This window comes from Xiphophorus maculatus, chromosome 14 (genome assembly GCF_002775205.1).
Source record: "Xiphophorus maculatus strain JP 163 A chromosome 14, X_maculatus-5.0-male, whole genome shotgun sequence".
In the NCBI taxonomy this organism is placed as follows: Eukaryota; Metazoa; Chordata; class Actinopteri; order Cyprinodontiformes; family Poeciliidae; genus Xiphophorus; species Xiphophorus maculatus.
In genome coordinates, this window is record NC_036456.1 from 522,830 (window position 1) to 545,265 (window position 22,436).

At 39.4% G+C, this 22,436-nt stretch overlaps 1 protein-coding gene across 11 annotated transcripts in view; it reads right to left on the bottom strand.

The window, feature by feature from the left end:
* The window catches only part of ablim2 (actin binding LIM protein family member 2), a 134,939-nt gene that overhangs the window by 15,619 nt on the left and 96,884 nt on the right, over positions 1-22,436 (bottom strand). For 3 of the 11 annotated variants that reach the window (XM_023346297.1, XM_023346299.1, XM_023346296.1), the window contains exons 7-15: positions 19,198-19,285; positions 17,967-18,025; positions 16,932-16,973; positions 13,796-13,873; positions 13,540-13,683; positions 11,175-11,292; positions 10,483-10,770; positions 9,783-9,854; positions 1,147-1,254 (exon numbers count right to left, since the gene is read on the bottom strand). In XM_023346297.1, coding sequence (XP_023202065.1) covers positions 1,147-1,254; positions 9,783-9,854; positions 10,483-10,770; positions 11,175-11,292; positions 13,540-13,683; positions 13,796-13,873; positions 16,932-16,973; positions 17,967-18,025; positions 19,198-19,285 — 997 coding nt within the window. The remainder of the gene's footprint in view (positions 1-1,146; positions 1,255-9,782; positions 9,855-10,482; positions 10,771-11,174; positions 11,293-13,539; positions 13,684-13,795; positions 13,874-16,931; positions 16,974-17,966; positions 18,026-19,197; positions 19,286-22,436) is intronic. The other 8 variants (XM_023346301.1, XM_023346298.1, XM_023346300.1 and 5 more) reach the window with 8 other exon arrangements.

Sequence of the window (22,436 nt, forward strand, 5' to 3'; positions counted from 1 at the left end):
GCCAAATAACCCTCTAGCATTGGGCTACTACACGTTTGACAGTATTGACCGTTTGTAAATATGTCACTTAATCATTCAAGGCGCTATGATGGACGTCGGAAGTGAGGGACTGGAGTATTGAACAAACCGACTGACATTGTTTTCCCAAGTTGTTTTTGCCAATTTAATCATGGCTTGTACTTGTCCGAGTCAAGCCTAATTAAAAGTTGTACAATAAAATGACAAGATTGGTTTGCAACCTTGTCTGTTTGTGTAGCCAACAGTGAAGCACCCCATGACAATTTTTAAAGTGAAATCAACTAAGTCAAAGTATGATGCTACCAAATGTCCATTTCTTGACAGATTTAAAGGAGCACATTGGTTGTTTTGATGTCCGTTATGGTGGAGTGGTCACAAGATAAACCAGCCTACCACAGGATTTGTATACAAGTCAAAACATGCTGCAACTTGAATACACAATATAAACTGCACTATTGCTACATAACACACACTACACTATGAAGTCTGTAATAATATATGTCCTCTCACTCCAGGATGCCAAATGCTTGAAATTGAAAGTGAAACTGACAGCTTGTTCTACTTTGTAGCATAACATTAAATTTCACATTCTTAAAAACAATATACATGTGCATCAAAATCGACACTCATTTCAAAGACAGGACTTCATGTATCACAAAATCAACTTAATTTTCTCACTCCTGTGCCAAAATCACAAGTATTTTTTAATATGACAGCAGCAGATGTATTTAAAACTAGTGTTTTGAGTTAGCTGATCTTCATCAATCAACTTTTTTCGTCTACTCTTGTATTGGGACTCTTGTCAGTTAATTCACCATCAAGGTTACTATCTAAGATACTATCACTATCTAAGATACTATCACTATCTAAGATACTATCACCTTCAACACAGATATGAATCGTAACACTGTTTTGCTCTTGGATACTAGCATGTAAATCTAACCAATTTTCAATATTAAACCATTACTGATCAATCTGATCAGTAATGGTCATAATTACTAAATATGATGAACTTAGTTTTCATCAAATTGTTTAGTAATGAATCCAGAACTCACCTTATACGTCACCTCTTCGTCATTAGGAGCTGTAAAGCAGAGGCCAAAAATGAACAGCGCAGCTGTTGCCTACCTGGTATGTGGAAATGCCGAGGAGCAGCCACATATGTCGAAGTAGATGAGGGAGATTTGCCATCAGAGTAGGTGGATAAGCTGGGAGTACTTCGACCACTTTCACTACCTCCAATGGATTATGGATGTTAGAGATAAAGGGAAAAGGGAAATGGAGGTTACAAAGGTTGTGGAGGAGGGGCAACAAATAAAGTTTTATGGAAAGCATATTTGCAAAAGTCAAATGAGAAAGTCTGGCTACAAACACTTGTGCTAGTGATTTGATAACCCAACCTATTATGTACAGTTTACTTAATCTCTGTGCTGAACAAGTGTGTTGTGAGGATTCTTGTAGAACTACTGTTTTATTGCAAAAAAAAAGAAGCCAAAAATAGAAAAGGAACACTTTAGTTAATGTTAATGGACACTATAAAGCAGCATTTTCAATCTAGTACAGATCCAGTATGTTATCAAGGGGAGTACAAACGGTGGCTTGCATTTTGATCACCGTTCTTACAGAATAAAGTACATTGTCGTGTTGAAGAAACCAGATGAGATGATTCGTGCTTTATAACATGGTGCGTTATCCTGCTGGAAGTAGCCATCAGAAAATGAGTACACTGTGGTCATAAAGGGATGGACATGGTCAGCAACAATACTTAGGTAGGCTGTGGCATTGACACAATGCTCAATTGATACTAATGGGCCCAAAGTGTGCCAGGAAAATATCCGCCACCTCATTGCACCACCACCAGCCTGAACTGTTGATACAATGCAGGATGGATCCATGCTTTCATGATGTTGACGCCAAATTCTGACCCTACTATCCAAATGTTGGATAGTAGGGCAGAAATTGAGACTCATCAGACTATGTAAAGTTTTCTCAATCTTCTATTGTCCAATTTTGGTGAGTCTGTGTAAATTGTAGTCTCAGTTTCCTGTTCTTAGCTGATAGGAGTGGCACCCGGTGTGGTCTTCTGCTGCTGTAGCCCATACGCCTCAATGTTCAATGTATTGTGCATTCACAGATGCTCTTCTGCATATCTCGGTTGTAACGAGTGGCTATTTGAGTTATTGTTGCCATTCTATCAGCTCGAACCAGTCTGGCCATTCTCCTCTGACCTCTGGCATCATCAAGGCATTTGGCCTACAGAACTGCCACTTACTGGATATTTTCTCTTTTTGGACCATTCTCTGTAAACCCTAGAGATGGTTGTGCGTGAAAATTCCAGTAGATCAGCAGTTTCTGAAATACTCAGACCAGCCCGTCTCGCACCAACAACCATGCCATGTTCAAAGTCACTTAAATCACTTTTCTTCTCCATTCTGATGCTCGATTTCAACTGCAGCAGATTGTCTTGGCCATGTCTACTTGCCTAAATGCATTGAGTTGCTGTCATTTGATTGGCTGATTCAACATTTGCAATAATGAGCAGTTGGACAGGTGTACCTAATAAAGTGGCTGGTGAGATTATGCTCTACATTAGAGATGTCAAACTCCAGTCCTCAAGGGCCACTGTCCTGCAACTTTTAGATATGCCTCTGTTGCACCACCTGAATAGAATAATTAGGTCACAAGACTCTGGAGAACTGATCTACACAAGAAGGAGGTAATTAAGCCATTTCATTCCAGTGTTTTGTACCTGTAGCACATCTAAAAACTGCAGGACACCGACCCTTAAGGACTGGAGTTTGACACTTGTGCTCTATATCCAAAGGTATGTGAAAGAAACACAGAGAAAGTTGAAGTGTGTGACTGAGTATGAGAGAGTGTCAGCTGACTGTATGCAGTCTCCTCCACAGAGGAAAACAACTCATTGGCAGTAATCTGGATGCAAGTAGATAAGATATCCAACAGACACGTCAGTGTCATATAAGTGATCTGATTTACACCATTACACACATGCTGAGAATTCCACACATGAAGTTCAGAAAGCTGCTAGTGTCAGCCTAGATGTAGAACAGATCTTCTAAGAAAATACTTAATGGTGAAGATATTAATCACCAAATAACCAGTGGGAACACATAGGGCACTGTGTTACATGTTATACTGAAGAATGAAGAAGGAATTGAATTAGCATTAAAAAGCATGGTTCAGTAATCCTAAAAGTGTTACATGACCCTACACCCAGCAACAGATCCACCCTGTGTATCTGCACTTTTTATTTTATTATCTTCTGAGCTATCATGGTACCACATGGCTCAAATTTGAATCTCTTCACTTTCTGCTATACCTGCTGCCTCTAGGCCAGGTGTGGGCAACTCCAGGCCTGGAGGGCCGGTCTCCTGCAACGTTTAGATGTATCTCTACTTCAACACACCTGAATCAAATAATGAGGTCATTAGCAGGACTCTGGAGAACTTGACTGCACTTAGGATGTGATTCAGCTATTGGATTCAAGTGTGTTGGACCAGGGAGACATCTAAGAGTTGCAGGACACCGGCCCTCGAGGACCTGCTTTTGGAGCAGTCTCCCATCTGCTTTTTAAAATTTTTTTTATTTCCTTTAATTAACCACACAAATTGTGTTGAAATCTAGATCTCACTTTCAAGAGGGATCTGGGCAGAAGTCTGCGATACATAACAACCTGGTTACACAAAAATAAAACTAATTAATACATATGCACAAGTGTAAAACAATACGAAACAATTTAAAAGCAATGACACTGGTTAATAGAATCACACTATGTTTTTAAGAACTGCTTGGTGTTCACATATGCATTCGAACTGCACCAAAGTTCACTTCAACCCAAACAAGACCTATGGATTAGATTTCACTTTTTTGGTCTGCATCAGAGTTTACCCACCTCCACAAATGAACCAGACCTTTTGGGCAAGTAAACTGGAGTTTGATTAAAGCAGACTAAACAGGGGTAGTGTGAATGCACTCTTAAAGCTGCAGTATGTAACTTTTTTGAAACCATGGACTTGGCCTGAAAATTTTAACAAGTTCATTATAACCCAATAGGTAGAAAACTAATCAGAAAATATTGAATGTAACAGACGTTTTGGTATTGAAACTGCTCATGTCTGTTTTATAAGAGTTTGAAGACATTATATGAAGCATTCTTACTTTTATAATCAAAATCTACTGTTTTGATGCGCTGGGTCAGAAGATAGGTCAGGAGAGCTCTGAGCAGTTCAGGAAACAGTTTGAGGCAGTTTGAAATGAAAAACACAGATAACTGATAAACTTTGGTCCTGCTTTCTTGAGTAAAATGTTTCTGTATGAAATGAACACATCTATTGTTTGTATCCTGGGAAAGTATGCAGAGAAAGCAGCTTAGACAGTGGATAGATTCATCCCTGACCTTTATAACACCTGAATGGTGTCTGACGTACAAACAGCACGTCAGAACGGTGTCTGACGTGCTGTTTGTCAGCACTACATTATTACATACGTAATGATGTAGTGCTGTATGTATGCGCTCTAAAACAGTACGTCAAAACTCATCAGACAGTAAAGAACACGCCTTGACAGTAAAGAACACGCCTTGATGTAAAAGTAATTGAGCTAAAACAGCTGGTTGAGCTGTGTTTTTTCCTTCCACACACGGTGGTCTCTGCAGGCGCATCTTCGTATTTTGCATTTTTTCTAAGGCAATTAAAGCTTCCTTAATGGCTTTGGTATCGTGGTATGTTGAGCTATTGGTGTAATTTTTATGCATTTGATTGTCTGAATAAATTCTGGTTGATTGTGAAGTTGAACAGTGACTGTTGTCTTTGTGGTTTCACTTTTACACATGACATTAACAGGCCTGTGGAGAGGAGATAACAAGCAACATTGAGAAATTTCTTGTTTCTTAACACAAGCCAGTGATTTAGCAATTTACATTTTTTGCTTTACAATGTGTAATATTTCATCTGTATGTTTTGACATGTAGTTCATGGCCTCCGATGAGGGATTTACACCAACAGCAACTGGCAGGGAGAAAAGGAAGCCGTGGAAGGCCTGTCTGGGATGGCCCATAATAAAATAATTTCACCAAATCTAAATGCATTTAATTCTGATCCAAAAAATGCGCTGCCGCTGCTTGCTGCATACCTGCTTTCAATCAAACTGGACACAGGCTAACTTGTATAGACACTTATATGAACCCCCTGTGTGGAATTATTTTCCTTTGGTGAACGCCACATCAAGGTAAGAGTTTCAAGCCCACCGTTTTAGCTCTGGTTGTGCAGCTCTATGTGAACTACAGGAATGACTTGTAGTGGCGCTTTCAGAGGTGCTCGTTGAGGCAGCGGTGAGAATGATTTATCTTTGTGAACAAAGAGTTTACATCCCAACACGCTGCCCACTGTGTGGCTCTGTTTTCCTTGTAAAGTTTATGTATGTGTTCCCGGTTGGCCAGAGCATTAGTGGTTAACGAACCAGTGCTAACCTCATCATGCAGGTTCAGCCCAGTGAGGAGCTTTCGCGCTCTCCTCATAGTCACGTTTCACGCTGGTTTTATATTGTTATATATATATTTTTGTATTATTTTTCCGGTTACATGATAGACCAAACCATATCAAAGCTTTGTCCACTTACTCAGCCAGAGTTAATGTGCACAGCCGCGTTGAGCTCTGAAAATCTGGCCACATAAGCTCGTGCAACTAAAACAGTTTCTGTGGCCCTTATTTAAAACAGACATGAAATGGAAGAGCTACTAAAGCCACATTAGCAGCATTAAATGAAATCTCCAGTTTGTTGAGCATCTCTCTGCGCAGTGCAGTGGATTTAACTACCGTATTTTTCGGACTACAGTATAAGTCGCTACTTTTTTCCCATGCTTTGAACCATGCGGCTTGTAGCCCGATGTGGCTTTTCTGTGGATTTTTATTCAGTTCTTTAGCAGGAAATGAATCATTGGAAGTCAAAATTGGAAATCAAAGAAGAAAGCGCTAATTTTGATTTAGAACAAGCACATGCTAGCAGCAGGCACAACAGAGAAATTTCTTCAAACTCATACCCCCTCATCATGGAAACCACACGAAGAAGTTTATATAATGCTGCTTTTAAGTTGAGGGCTAAAGATCTGGTAGTACAGGACGGAAATAGAGCCGCTGCACGTAAGCTCGACATGAACAAATCCATGGTTCGACGGAGATGTAGGGCTGCGTCCTTAATAGCAGAGGGCTGCGTCCGTGTGAAAAACCGAGAGCGGCGGAGATACCAGCGGCTTGTAGCCCGGTGCAGCTTATATATGTACATTTCCAGTTTTTTTATTTTTTTATTTATTTTGTAGGTGCGGCTTATAGTGAGGTATGCTCTATCTTCCGGAAAATACAGTAATCATGCAGCCAGTCCAAGGTTGTATGAGGCCTGGAGCCTCTCTTTGTGCTAAAAACATCAGCACCTCTAACAGCTTCTGTGTTCGATTTAGTGAACACACATATACTGTATATACCTATATACATTTAGTGAATATATATATATATATATATATATATATATATATATATATATATATATATATATATATATATATATATATATATATATATATATATATATATATATATATGTGTAAGTGTAACTTAAAATAAATTTCACTTCCTGATTTGACCTTGAAATTTGGCTTCTGTCTCTTCAAAAGCACGTCACAACTCTACCTTCAGAAAGTCATCGTAATAGTCCCTCTCTGATAACCCTTTAACAGCATTTTTACCAGCATTGCACTGAGAAGTAGCTACTGGCTAGTCTGTAAGAGCTTAGTGAGGGAGTCACAGCGGGGTTGGCTGCTCTGTGAGGCAGAAGCTTGGTAGCTTGGACACTGCACTAGATCCAATGAAGGACTAGATCCAATGAAGGACTAGATCCAATGAAGGACTAGATCCAAGGAAGGACTAGATCCAACAAGGCATTTTGCACATCTGAATGTCTGAATGATTGCCATGGACATTAAAGGATTTCTCAGACATGTACAAAATAATTAAGGCAAACTCCATGAATATTTTTGATGCGGTAATAACATTATATCATGTAAAGCTCACAAAAGTTAATTTGGAATGACACTGCCCAATTAAAATGAAATTGAAATTAGAAAAACTACTGCAAGTCATCTTTGGGAGCTGGTTGCTGGAAAGGGGATGTTTATATTCAAAAAATTTAACATAAACTGTTTCAAACTCTAGAATTGCATTTTAAACTACTGGGCTGAAGTTGCAAGACAATATCTGAAAAAGGTCGAGTCACATGATGCAGTTACCCTGAGCGGACACTTGTCGCTGGGCTCCCACTTCTCTTGAGCCAATTTGGTTTATTTTTTCATTCTATTTAAACTAACAAGCTGTAGACTTATCTTATAGCAACCCGACACCATGCCTTATCCTAAAACAGCCAAATCTTCTGCCTATAAACCAACTGAAGAGCCAACAAGGAAGAATATGCTAACTAGCAAAGAAGCTAATCAGGGAGCTCAACAGCACGAGGCGGTTGCTAGCGGCTCTGACACTCTAGCCGCAGATATTTCTCAATCTGTCACTGAGAAGATTTCAGCTGGAGTCGAAAGTGCGCATTCTGACGGAGAAATGTATCGACTTGGAGGGACAGAGCCGTAGGGATAATATCTTGATTTACAACCTCAAAGAAGACACGGAAGGCCGACAACCAGTCTAATTTTTTTCTCATTTTAATCCAATCATTTATAACACAGTTAGGGTGTGGCAGAGAATTTGGAACCACTCAGGAGGTGGGCTCTGCTCCTCACTCCTGACACCTCTTACAAGAAACCAGGATTTTATCCCAGGCCTTGAGCTCAACATTTTCGACCTGTGGCATAGCAGAGGAGTGAGAGTGATCGGAGATCTGATTACAGAGAATATACTCATGACATTTCAACAATTGCAGTCAAAATTTGGTATCCCTAAAGAACACTTTTTTGGTTTTCTCCAAATTTACCATTTAATTGGTTCTTTGATTCTGGCTTGGTCACACACAATGAGATTGAGAAATTACTTGTCGACCGGGAAAAACTTGGGCATTTTATTTCCGCTTTCTATGCAGTGCTCTACTCTCTTACCCCAGGCGGTGCCGGGGACTTGGCACGGAAATGGATTTCCTCGAGGATGACTGGCAAGAAGCCACTAATATGGTTAATTCAACCTTTATATGTAATACGCTCAGAGAGACACAGTATAAAATACTACATCGTCTACATATAACACCTTTTATATTGAATAAGATGGATCGCCAGCTCTCTCCCTTATACAATAAATGTGGAAGAGAGGTTGGAACGTATTACCATTATTTCTGGCAATGCAGACTGATTAAATGATTCTGGGGTGCAATTTCTAAAGAGCTGAGTGACGTGTTTCATGTAAAAATCAGATGTGGCCCAGGTCTGTTTCTTCTTGGCCTTCCTTCAAAATCAGTCACTCTGACACAATCGCACTTCAAACTTTGTGACAAATTATTGCTTTTGACTAGAAAATGCATTTTAATTAATTGGATTAAGGATAAACCACCAACTATCACACAATGGTATAGAGAAATATTTAGGGTCCTCCCTCATGAAAGGTTTAGTGTAGTTCTTAAGGGTAATGAGAAATATTTCATTGATATGTGGTCTCCTGTGCTAAGCTATTTACCTACAGAGCTGACACAACTTGTGATGAGAGGTCAGAATCCTATAAAGTGGAAGGTCTCACTAGGTCTTAACTAAAGAACATCCTCTTTTTGTATTACCTATCCATCTTTTTTCTTTCTTTGATCACCTGGCAATGATATGATTGTGTTGATGTCAGGCTTTAAATATCTCTGTTAATGTTTGCCAACCACTGAAGACATGACTTAATGTGAATGTGACATTGTACAGCGGCATCCTTTTATTTTATTTATTTATTTATTTATTTATTTTACATGTTTGTTTATTTTTTATGTTTGTTTGTTTTTTTGGGGGTGGCGGGGGGTTGTTTCTGTTCTGTATCCCATACTCATGTAAGGTGATAGGCAGCACAGTGTGCAATTTTCTATTTTTTCTGTTTGTGAAAACACAAAACTAATAAAAATGTTAAAAAAAAAAGAAAAAGGTAGAAAAGGTACAGGTTGTCTGACAAGGGGAAAGGTTCATTTGTATAAAAAAGTACATGATAGCAACACTTCAGTTTGATTATCTGCATAACACAAGAGAACTATTGGAACAACACCATCTGAACCTAACAGAAACTAGATTCTTGAGTCAAAAGTGAGGTGATCTGTCCTTGTGGAAAATCTTTAACAAAACGATTAGAAAAAAAAATAAGAATTTCAAATTGAACCAGGTGTCTGACGACATGCTCAAAGATAATATAACAAGACATTCATATGAACACAGGTAGAGTTGAAGATCAAGAAGATAAGGTCATATGACACATAACTACTGTAGAGATTATTCAGTTATTCAGATTAACAGTTATGAAATCCCCAACCTTAATAAAGACAAATGTCAAATAAGAAAGCATCACAATTAGAACTTCTACATTGAGTTAAACCATGCACCACAACACCACGTCCACAAACACAAGTGAACAGAGCAAGCAGAATACAAGAAGTCAATGGTCCTGTGAATATGTTTTGAGGAATCCCATGAAACTTAGCAACACCACGATACCAAACAACAACATCACAAAATCTCCCAACTACTCCACAACGGGGAGAAGAGACACAAACAAGAGAAAGACTAATGGTGTCTTTACCGTTGGGAGGTGGTAAATTGAGGTGCAGGGATGTCCTAGGCTTAGGACCAGGAACGGGGTCCTGTTTGAACCCTGAGGTGTGAGGGACATCAAGCAATGGGGAGAAGATGAAGCCCAGGAAAATTGTTGGACAAGCCTTTCAGCAGGGGTTGCAGAGTGTGACTAGTTACAGTGCTGGTTTGTGATGTTAATTTTATGAGTGTGTGATATCGTGAACAGCATTATCAGTTTCATGGCTTTAGTTAAAAAAAATAAAGGTGAATCTTCATGACTTAAAAAACAGTGAGTATAGCCCCATGTAAAATACACACCAAACAAGATATTCTGTTTCCAATGGTAGGTCATCAATCTATAGTTAACAAAGAATCCACAGATTAAGAGCTTCCAACACACAATGAATCCATGTTAAACCACAACCCATGGTTAACAGTTAATTCAGAAAGCCTTTAACAGCACTCCCATTCATGAGGACCTTGGTGGTAAGACAAAAAACAGAGTTGGCAGGCATGTTGCTGCTTTGTTGAAATCCAACAGCATCTTTCCAAGAGATTTATAGCTTTTCTACTAAATTAAAAGGTTTGACAGTTTTTAGGTATATTACATTACAGCTTTTGCTAGTTTGTTCTCCTTCCTTAAGGCTGACAGCAGCAACAATCCCAGCAACTCCTCCAGTCACTCTGTCTCAAACATGCTTTGATACCTCTGAAATAAGGGATGTAGTTATGCTGCTGGAGCATTGCCAGGGTTGTAGGGTTCAGCTGTAAAGACAAGCTTGCACTGCCACTTAGTGGTGTTGGTGAGTACTTGCCAATGCCTACAGCACCCCCACTCCCTTCAGCCCTGCCAGAGTAGTGTGCAGGGAGGGAGGAGGTATCCCTTGCCAAGGTGGAGGGGTTCCTTACACCACCCAGGAAGGGTTTAGGTGAAGGGAGGGAACTGGAATCACGGGCCAGGCTGCTGTATTTAGCACCCATGTGTACTTCTGGTCCTGGATGTCCAATTACATAAGAAAATATTTGTCAAAATCCTATTGACTTGTCCAACTCTTCAGTCCAAAGAACTTAAAGTGTTTTCACAAATATGTTCTAAGTTAGATAATTACAGTTTCTTAAAAAAAACATAAAAATAAAAACAACAACAAAGTGCCATTAGACATTTAGATAATGTCTAAGTTTTAATTCAATGCCAGTTTTAATTCAAAACTGGCAGTTTAAAATGAAAGTGTTTAGATATTGTTACTGTTGCTTTATTTGAAGCAGGTGCATTAAGAGAAAACACCAGCAGTGATGAACATCCATGGCGATATTGCTCATATCCAGGTAGAATCTCTGTTTTACAAATCAAGTTTACTCTTTCACAGGTTAAAGAATCGCAGCACAATGTGGTTATTACCTGCTCTGCTGTAGTTCTGAGGGGAACGGGATGGGGTGTACCGTCCATACCCCCCCAGAGAGCTGTTGGAACTGGGGCTTGAGGGCCTCCGCTGACGGGGTGACTTCTCCCCATCACCCTGGATACACAAACAGACAAGAGAAAGTCATCTACCTGCCTTTGTTCTCAGCTACAAAGGAAGCCAGGAATGTAGGGAAAATTCCATCAATGAAATACTCCTGATGAATGAAAGAAAGAACAAAAGAAAAGGACAAATGATTTTGACAAATGACACATTTATTTTTCAATAAATATACATTTTGACAGAGTTTACCCTAACATTTACATAAACACAGAGTTAAAAACTAACTGCCCATTAACCACAGAACACACAACTTTGTTAAAATACCACAGAGAGAAAAATTTCAAATCTTTAAGAATAAAGTAAAGGACCCGTCATTTCTGAAAAATCAATATTTAATCCCATTTCAGGAAACGGATCTATAGAATCAGATATTTCTTCTCCATAATTGCACCATAATCTGCTTTGCATTCATTTCAAGTCAGAAGTCTTAAATGGTCCTCATGATTTAAATCGATTTTAACCCAAGCAACAAAGCTGTCACATGTGTGTTTGAAAACTTGGTCCAGCTGTCTTCACAATTTGTCTCAGTTTCAGAAATTTTTTCTCAAGCAGTTTTCTTGACTAGCCAACTGCAGCTCCATCTTGTACATCCAAACATGCACCGAAAATTAAAGGTTCCAAAAATGCTGTTGGTTCCAGTCTTTTCCTATTTAAAATTATAGGAAATCATTTTTCCTATAAAAAAATTATTTTATTTTTTATAGGAAAACATTAAATATATTTTTAATTTAATTTATTAAATTAAATTAAGTATTTAATTTAATGTAATACTTAAATTAAACACTTACATTTAATTTAAGCATAAAATTTTAAACTATTAAAAATGTAATAGTTTTTAATTAAATTTAATTTCATAAATTTAATAAAAAGAAAGAAACATCCAAGCCAAAACGTCCTACTCTTTATCACAACAACACTTGTTGCTGGTTTCCAAAAAACATCCTCCTCCCTGATAGGGTATTTTTTCTAGAAAATGCTAGAACCAAATGACCGACTTCTCTGCAACCAGAACACACCTGGAATTACATAAATAGCCAACTCCATTATCAAACTGCACTCACACATTAAACACTAAGTTAAGGTCTTCATTCTCTTTATTCAGATTCATAAAGACCTGCTTGATTCTTGTCTTCATCCCAATATTTCATAACATTTGAGAAAATATAATGCTTGATGCTTGTTTTTCCAGTTTTATGTTCACATCATGTATAGTATCTTGCCTTGGCCTTTTGCATTCTGCCTTACCCTGTCCTGCCTTGTTCTGTCTTTTCTTGTCTATTCAGTAAACATAAAAACCAGCAGTCAATCTGGATGGAGTGATGAACTCTTACCTGAACCTTCAGAGTCACATAAAGACAGTTACAAAGTCGGTCTTCTATCACCTGAAGAATATTTCCAGGATCAGAGGACTTATGTCTCAACGAGATCTAGAGAAACTCATCCATGCGTTTATGTTTAGTTGCATTGATTAGTTGCATTGACAGTGTCTTTACCGGTCAATCCTCCAGCTGCAGCTGATCCACACCGCTGCTCGAGTTCTCATTAAAACCAAAAAAATCACATCACCCAGTTCTAAAGTCCTTACTACGTGTAGCTCAGAGAATAAACTTTAAAATACTGGTCATTTATAAATCACTGAACGGTTACATTAAATATCTGATGTTGTATCAACCTCCCAGACCGCTCAGGTCTTCTGGTTCTGGTCTGCTCTGCATCCCCAGAACCAAACATGGAGAAGCAGTATTCAGCTTCTACGCACCACAAATCTGGAACAAACTTCTGTAAAACTGTAAAACTGCTGACACACTGAGTTCCTTTAAATCTAGACTGAAAACCCACCTGTTTAGAGTTGCTTTTGAAACATAATTATGAAACGATCAATAATCTGATGAGTAATGATGGCAAAATGTAATGCTGTTGACTCTGTGACTTTGTATTTTTGTGATCTAAAGCACTTTGAAATGCCTTGAACTGAAAGGTGCTGTACAAATAAAATTTCATTTGAAATTTGGTAGTCCATCTGTGCTTAATTTAATCTGAGTATAAATGCGGTTGCTCTGTGAAGATCTTAACATTGCAAAGCCCTCAAACGTACCAACATGTTGCAACAGTTCTGCAAAATTAAGAGGCCTAAAGTTATCTGCATCAACCCTGTACCTGCTGTAGGAGACTGGGGCCTTTGAATTCAATCTCTGGAACTCTTAACAAAAAGGATCTGTGAGCTCAAAGAAAGTATCGTACCTCTCCATAGTGCCTCTCCTCAGATGGGTAGCTGATATAAGGAGAGTAGGAAAGCATGTCAGGCCTGTCGATGTTATAGATAGCCTTTGTCTTTGGAAGTGCTGCCAGGTCCTTATAGTCCAGCATCTCCTCTCCTAGTTTGGCCTAGCAACCAGAAAACAAGGAGAATGTTTTTAACCAGCTCTTACTTTGCTCGAACAACACAAAGATAACTTTTTAGAACATATTAAAACTACAGTCCAGTGAGCAGTCTTACATAGATGACTCTGCTGGGTGAGCCAGAGGCACTGGATGCAGGAACTGAAGTGATGCTCTCAGAGGAAGTCCGGGTCACCTGAAACGCACACACTCACTGTTTAAACCCACTGCAAGCTGAACGGCTAGGAAAGATAGCACATTCAGACACTCAGTGGAATCACTGTCAACAATGGCTTAATTAAGGGGTTGAAAGCACAAAATCATGTGGACGTCAATTCAGTTTTAGTTTCAGTGTTTTAGTGTCCTGCTTCCTGAAGGATAAATTAGCAAAAAGGGAAACACAAATGGAGCTCTGTTGTCTTCTTCTGCTGGGTAGACCACTAGGGGGCGCCTGCGGACCACAGTCTGAGAAAGGATGGTGTAGGTGGACACACCCTTTGAATGGAACAGTCCAGTCTAGTCTGCTTTTCCATCAGGCTGTCAATTTTCAAAACCACACAAAAAGAACCCTTGTAAAAGCTCACACAGAATAAAAACCTCATGGGGTCTAAATGACCCTGTCTCTTAAGACCACAGAAGGGTTGAAACTCTTTCTGAAACAACTGCAATGTTTAATTATAAGTTTTAAAATTAAGAATCGAACTTTCATCTTAAATCTGCAGCTGTTGCTATGTTAAAAGTTTAAAAAGAGTGAGGCTAATTTCCATTTTCATTTATCAGTTTGGTCCAAACTATGAAAATCCTGACAGTGAACCTGTGAGTCCATGAGAGCAGCTAACTGAAACACACGTTCTGCCTGAGCGTCCACACCAAAAATAAGAAAGTCAGGAGTTATAACACTGTTTTCCAATACAGTTGCCAAGCTCCAGCTCACTGATAAATTGTTGGTAGGTCGCCATCTTTCTTGAAGCAACGCACAGTGTGATGCTAACCAACCAATTGGGAGAAGATGTAGCCTGAAGACACCGCCCCTCCTCATCATCATAATGAAGCAGAAACGAATAAGGAAAATGGGAAAATTACAAATTAATAAGGAACCAGACCAAGCGCAGCCTGAAGACCCCTTATGATGATCAATAACAATGGATCTAGTGTTCCCTTGCCCAGAAGCAGGTCACCGGGGCCCCACTCTGGAGACAGGCCTGGAGGCACGATGGCGAGCGCCTGGTGGCTGGGCTTTTACCCATGGAGCCCAGCTGGGCTCAGCCTGAAGAGGAGACATGGGTACCTCTTCCCATGGGCTCACCACCTGTGGGAGGGGCAAAAGGGGTCGGGTGCAGTACGTGATGGGTGGTGGACAAAGGAGGGTCTCACCTCAATGCATGGCTCTGGTTCTGGAACCAGTCTCCTTGAGAGCAGCTGGATATATTTCCACTCTGGAGTTGCCCATGGTGAGAGGCGCCAGGCAGGAGTGGGCATCAGGCACCAAGATGGGGATGTTGCCCCCCATCTCGGCGCCTGTACGTTGGGGTTTACCCTGGTGAATGAGAGACTAGCCTCTCATTCACGGGTGGGAGGACGGGTTCTGACTGTTGTTTGTGCTTACGGGCCAAACAGTTCAGATTACCCACCCTTCTTGGAGTCCTTGGAGGGGCTACTGGAGAGTGCCCCTCCTGGGGACTCCCTTGTTCTGCTGGGGAATTTCAACGCTCATGTCGACAATGACAGGAAGACCTGGAGGGGCGTGGCTGGGAGGAACGCCTTGGGATTCCCCTGAAAGAGGTGGAACAAGTGGCTGGGGAGAGGTAAGTCCCTTCTTAAGCCGCTACCCCCGCGACCCGACCCCGGATAAGCGGAAGAAAATGGATGGATGGAATAAGGAAAATGGATAAATGAAAATGGAAAAGATAATCAATAAAGGAAATAAGGAAATGAAAAGAACAGGCAATGCGGGAATAAATAAATAAGTGTATAAATGAAAAATTATACACTTATAGGAATAGGAATAAAGAAGCCAATTACTTATTTATTTAATTTTGGCTGAAATGGCTCTCCATATTTTGTAGCTCTTTGCATATAGAAATCTGATTTGTCTAAGATTTTCTTCTTTCAGACACAAGAAAACCTGCCAAAGAATCCCACTCTACATCTCAGCCAATGGGATCTGATTTTTTTTACACCAAATCTTTAATCTGACAATAAAACAAAGTGAGTCAGACAACACTGTGTTTTTGGTGAGTTGAGTCACCAAGTATTGATCTGGAGATTGTTCATCTCATTGCGAACTGACAATTGTCGATTCATCTCATAAATATCACCCTTCACAAAGGGTGAAGGGTGATTCACCCTTTGTGAAATATCACCCTTCACAAAGGGTGATATTTATCATTTTTAGATTCCAAAGATCTTTGGATATATTCAAGAAGTTTAATAGGACAAACTGTGAGCATATCACATGCAATCCATTGTTTCTAATTGCAAAGCGGTGTGAGATGGCCCATTTAAACTAGATACCAGCTAGAGCACACAAGCTGAGAGAGAGTCAAAGTTATGTTGAAATAAATCATTATCATGAGCAAATTGTGAGGATGTGTATTTGTGTGTTTTTCAGTTAATTTAGTCCCTGTGTTGTCGTGTCTACCCCTTGATTGTCCCCAGCTGTTTCCTGTTTCCCTCATTAATCCTTGTGTATTTAAGCTCAACTGTGTCTCTTGTGCCCAGCCGGATCCTTGTCTGTGTGAAGTCTTTGTTGCAATTCCTGAGTCTGTGGTCATGTCTCATTGCTCACTTGTGCTTCCTGGTTTTGTGAACCTTGAGATGATCATTAAACTCACTTCTGCACTACACCCTGGGTCTGACTGCTAATATCTTCACCATCCCTACAAACCCATTTTATGACACAAATATTTGTCAAATATAATCTAACCTCTCGCCCAATTTATGTTGTGGGGATGTTTTCACTATGGCTGGGTCAATTCAAAGCACCGGGTCAGTGCTGTTTGAAATGGTCAGTTCAAACAGCACTGATTGAAATAATCAGTGGCCGTGCACAGACTGATCATTTTCACTCTGCTCACATCTACGAGCTGTTGACTGCAGCAGGAATCACTGGAAGTTGGACACCAATAGTTAATGGCAGGAAGGTCAACCTAGCAGTTTCAAACAGTTAGAACCAACCCATGCAGCTAATGACTGTGGCAGGAAGGAGGAAGTGGGTCATTTGGAGATGGGCTTGCAAGGACAAGCGCACCCACCTGCTTATTAGGGGCATCACTGAGCTGTATCCGGACCTGCTTCTGAGAAGGAGAGGTCATAAGGAATATAGAAAAGAGGTGGATCACAGGGTGGACTACTAAAGTCTCATGGTTTGCTGATGATATGACACTATTTCAACAGCAATTGGATGTTTCTACAAAATAACAAATACAGAACAATTTTGCACATCAGTTGTGATTGCTTTCCACAAAATTAACTGAATAAATTATTTTATTTAATAAACACTTATAACTTGAGGGTTTTTCTAGAGAATTATACAAGAGAGGACCATTGTCCCTACATCAGTTTGTTTACTGATTGAATATCATAAGATCAACTGATTACACATCAACAGTTTTGTGCCAATATTTGTTTGCATTTTACTGGAGAAATCCCATTCTGATTATGTGTTACTCAGCTCAGAGTCCCAGTAAATGCCTTTTTAAAGGATCTTTATCAGAGTCACTGACCAAACTCAACTACTGATACCTTTAGACGATAAACACTTACAGTTTGTAATTTTTACCCTTAGTAAGTTGTGCTAAGACTATGATGGCGCATTAGGGTCATTGTAGATGAAAGAAACAAAATGGCCACCAAGGAGTCAAAGAACTCAAACCTTTGAAAATTATTTGCAACAAAAAATGCCAAATATCTTCTAAGATTGAGGTGGTAGAAGCAGGGGATATATATTTTTTGGTGTAAAGTGCCCTGATATATCTTTTCTTGTCAACTGATGTTTTAAAATATCATGAAATGAACTACAGGTAGTTGCTACATAATAACTTCAAAGAAAACAGCAGACATTTCCAATTGCCTCAATGTCTGAGGGTAAAACATAGAGATGTTCACCAGACATTTTTATGCCATTTAAATCAGCCTAGTTTTGCTACTACATGTAATTGAAATGCACTGAAGGGAATCCAATATTACTTTCTTAAACCTTAGTTAACACCTTTGATTCTACAACTAGAAATAGTTTTTTCTGACAATTTATGCTCCATCTCTCTCAGCTGCAGGTGTCTTTAACCCACCTTGCTTTTCTCCTCCTGCTTGGCAGCTTGTCTGCATGGAGGATGCCAGATAGATGATCCTGAAGACAAAAGCAGATAAATCCAGCAACTGTTACACATTCAATGTTTTCAGAGTTTGATTCTGATTCAAACAACAGCTCACTCATTTATGGACAATATTTCTTTGTTGAATTTATGTGTTGCAAATGATACCTTCCCAAATATTGCTCTTTTGTTCAAACGTACTTCATGATAAGTACGTTCATAGCAGATATAAATAAATAAATATAGCAGATATAATAAATATAGCAGATATTTATTACTTTATCATTTATTACTTTATTATTACTTCTTCAGGTTGTGTTGTCTTCCATTTTACCTCCAAGTCTCTGAGGAAATACAAAAAGCAGTTTTCAAATGATAATTTAATTCACTAAAGGATAAAAACCATATAAACCAATGTGACCCTATGCAAAACTATTAATACTCCCTTGCTAACCAGATATTAAGTGCAAAATCACTAACCTCATCTGCACTGATTACTGCCTGACTTGAAGAGTCAAAAAGTCACTAAAGTGGAACTTGTCTGAACCTGGTGACATGAGTTTAATGATCCCAAAAGCAACACATGATGCCATGATATAAAGAAATCCAAGAACAAATGCTAAATCCCTAACACCCATCAGTCGGGAAAAGGTTATGTAACCATCTCTAAGGATTTGGGACTCCAGAGAACCACATTGAGAATCGTTATCCACGTAGAAGAGCGAAGAACTTCCTGTAAGTGGTTGCCCAAACAGAATTAGTCCAAAGGGCATCAACAATTCAATATTTCTATCTCCTGTAGACATAGAAAAATTTGACTCCAGAACGGGGTCCCAGATGCTTTAGAAGGTACAAATACTTTTCTAAGTGCCAGTTTAAGAGAACAGGAATATGTAGAAAATCAGCAGTGACTTGGTGGTTTAGATAAATATAAACAGCTGGGTTAGACTGGACAGGACCTCAGCAGCTATGCCAGCAGGCACTCAGAGAAGATGACTCCTTTTGTCCATATTGTTCTGAGATTTTAAGGCTCTTCTTTTCTTTTGTTATGTTGGTTGTATGGACCCCTGGAAGAATAGTCTCTACTATGGCAGATTCCTTGGAATTGCTGACCACTGTGTTTTACTGTTTGTGGGAAGAAAAGGGAAATAAAATGATAAAAACGGATCCAAAAATGTGAGTCCAGCATGTGACAGCCGCCCCTCACCTTGCAGATACATTTCTTCTCCTTCTCCAAACATCTGCTCACAGCGAGCGCATCGGGCACATGTGGGGTGGTAATGCTTCTCTCCAGCCTGTTGACCAAAAGAATGACATTAGACTGGTGCAGTGGAATATTCAGAGGAATCACAAATGGAATGTTACTATACCCATTAAAAATTCTCTCCTAACTTGTACAGTATTCTTATTTTCTAAATTCCAATTTATAGATATCAAGGCATTGTCTTTGACTGCCAAGGTGAGGTGCACCGTGCTATTTGAAATAGATTTCTTTCGATTACCAAAGCAAACTCATAGAAACAAGACTAGAGAGATTTGGTCAATATGTTTTATCAGTCACAAGGTGGAGCTATTGTACAGCAAAGACAGCAATGTACCAGTGTAATGATTGCAGAAGCAAGAAAGTAAAAACTTCCTTTGGCTGCATGAATGCAACTACATGTTCAAACTTTCCAGCAAGGTCCTTCGTAGATCATTTCAACGGCCTTTCTGTGACCCTCCATTTCTCATGACTCGTATGTTTAACGCAGGGTTGTCATGTGCTGGCTTCACATCTAGAAGTTAATGGGAATAATATTGTGTCAGAAGTCTGAGGAAAATTGCTATGGATATGATGGATTTGTCAGTTATATTCAGACTTGGAGATATTTTTTTAACCACTGGGTTCTATGTTATGTTATGTATGTATGTGTGCATGCGTGCGCGCGTACATATGTACTCTGACTGTTAGGTGATCTGGAGGTAAAAGTATAAACCGCTGTGTCCAGGATGTGTTGGGTCTGCAGAGATGTTGGCTGCCCTTCTCCTGAACTTAGACTGGTGCAAATCATGACTGGAGAGAAGATCAGCCTTGATGATCATGATATAATGAGATCTGATATTTTGTTGGAGCTTGGACCTGTCCTGTTTTGTGGATGAGCCAAACCACTACAGTGATGTATGAATATTGTACAGACTGAATTATGGCTTCATGAATTGTTGTAAGTGTTATATCCCTTAAAGTGTGGCGATATGCTTGTGAATTTCTGTATGCAAGTTCCTTTTAGTAACAATTCCAATAGTTCTTGTGAAAAATGAAACCTGGAACATCCTTTAACAAGGAGAGTCTTTGAGGCTTTTCATTTTGCAAGGTTTGCTCATTTAAAGGTAAAACAAGTAAAGGCAAGGAAGAACACACCTTTCTTAAACAAAAAACAAAAAACTTCACCATTATAGATTATAGTGTTTGGTTTAGTTTTGTGACAAACTAAACCAAACACTCATTTGTCATATCCATCATCAGGCTGATGCAGTCAGAACACAGGTCTTTGAACTCACTGGATATTGTGCTCAGATCCCCAATGCTTCAAATAAAAAATAAGGCTTTTGAGTAGAATTCCTAACATCTCATGATCTGCATCTGATTCTGCTGAACCACAGTGTCCTCTCATTAGACAGATGATAATCCAATGCCTCTGCTCTGTTTGCAGAGACAAACTCATGCTGCAGTGAATTTGTCTATTCATAGATTTTCTTTCTCAATCAGAGGTCGCGTTAATGGAATATTTTCCGTATTTGACTGTTTTCCTTTTTAAACGATGGGAAAATTTAAAGCCTGTCCGTCATTTGACAGGTTATAATTAACACCCTTGACTGGTGCACATGATGGGCAGATATTATAGATTGTTGAAAAGTTATGGACAGGATGCTTTGGAGCCTCTGGTTCAAATGTGCATGACGCCTTTAATTCCAGTCTCCATTACAGACCAGAGAAAACTAAAGAGAATGCAATGTTGGTAGTTTATTGTGAGGAAATAAATAAAAGTGCAGAAGTTATTTAGACCATAACATGTGCACTGCGCTGCACAGCTAATGCGGACGCGACTCCGCCACTGCGAAGAATTAAACTGAACTCATCCTGCAGTTTCAAGCGGCGCTCAGGAGGAACGCGGCAGACGTAACACCTGTCCATTTCGGGGAAGTGAAACCACGCAAAAAAAAAAAAGATCCTCGTAAAAGCGTACATCTGGACATAGGGTAAAAAACTTGCGGAGTTCAATTGATCGGTTTGGATCAGTCAGATCCAACTGACTGATGAACTAGTGCAGATGCGACCAGGAGAAATTTGTGAGGTTGTGCGTTCAGAACCCAGCGGGGTGAAGTGCTGGTAATTTAAGTGGACCTGTTTAATTTAATTTATTATAAGTTATTGGGGCCACAGTCAGTGGTTTGTGTCACTAGGAGAAAAATTTAGATTAATTTATCTGCTTTATGTATGAGGGGATCTGGATTCACGGTTCAACTAGGTGAATATTAACTAAACCGCATAAAAATGCAGCTAAATAGCCTAATGTTAATATGATTATAATGTGAAAGGTAAAAATTGTAAATTACCAATTTCTTTTAATGCTGTCCGTCAAATAACACATAACATAAAAGTCTAGCGCGACCTCTGTCATCACGCATACCTAGAATAATTATTCCAAAGAAAATGCAAATTAGGAAGTTGAAATACTTAGGCACAATGATACTTGACACTGGCTGATGTTTAAAAAGCAAGTAATCAAAGAGCGACATTTGATTTCCTAGATACTGATTATACTTCTAAGAGCATTATAAGGATTATAATGTCAGCTTCTGCTGTAGTGCTAAGATGGTTTACAGGGGTGCTGTGGTGGTGCAGGGGCAAAACACGACCCACATATTGAGGCCTTAGTCCTCGTGGCTGTGGTCGCAGGTTTGATTCCCGGCCTGGCGACATTTGCCGCATGTCTTCCTCCTCTCTCATTACCCTGTTTCCTGTCAAACTACTTTCAAATAAAGGCCACTAGAGCCAACAAAACCTTAAAAAAAGATGGTTTCCAATGTATGTATTATTGGATATTAATGTTGGAACTACTGCTGTATTACTGGAGAACGCTTTTGGAATTGAGAGCACTTTTTGATAGTCTCGATTGCATTTGTACTCCGTCTTGTCTCAGTCTCTGACATTTTCAAGAGCAATCAAGGCCACAATAAGGGAAATATTACTTATTTGCAAGAATATTGCCCAATTTATTTATTTGCATGCTTGCTTTCATTGCATGTACCAATTCAACTCCAAGCAAGCTATGTATAAGTTGCTTGCTAATACATAGCTAGTAAGCTAGCTAATGTTGGCAATCTGCCTCTGTACCAACATTTTGGGGGAGCTGGTTTTTGTCTTGACCTGGTTTCGCCCTACATCGGTTTTGATCTCTGGCCCTA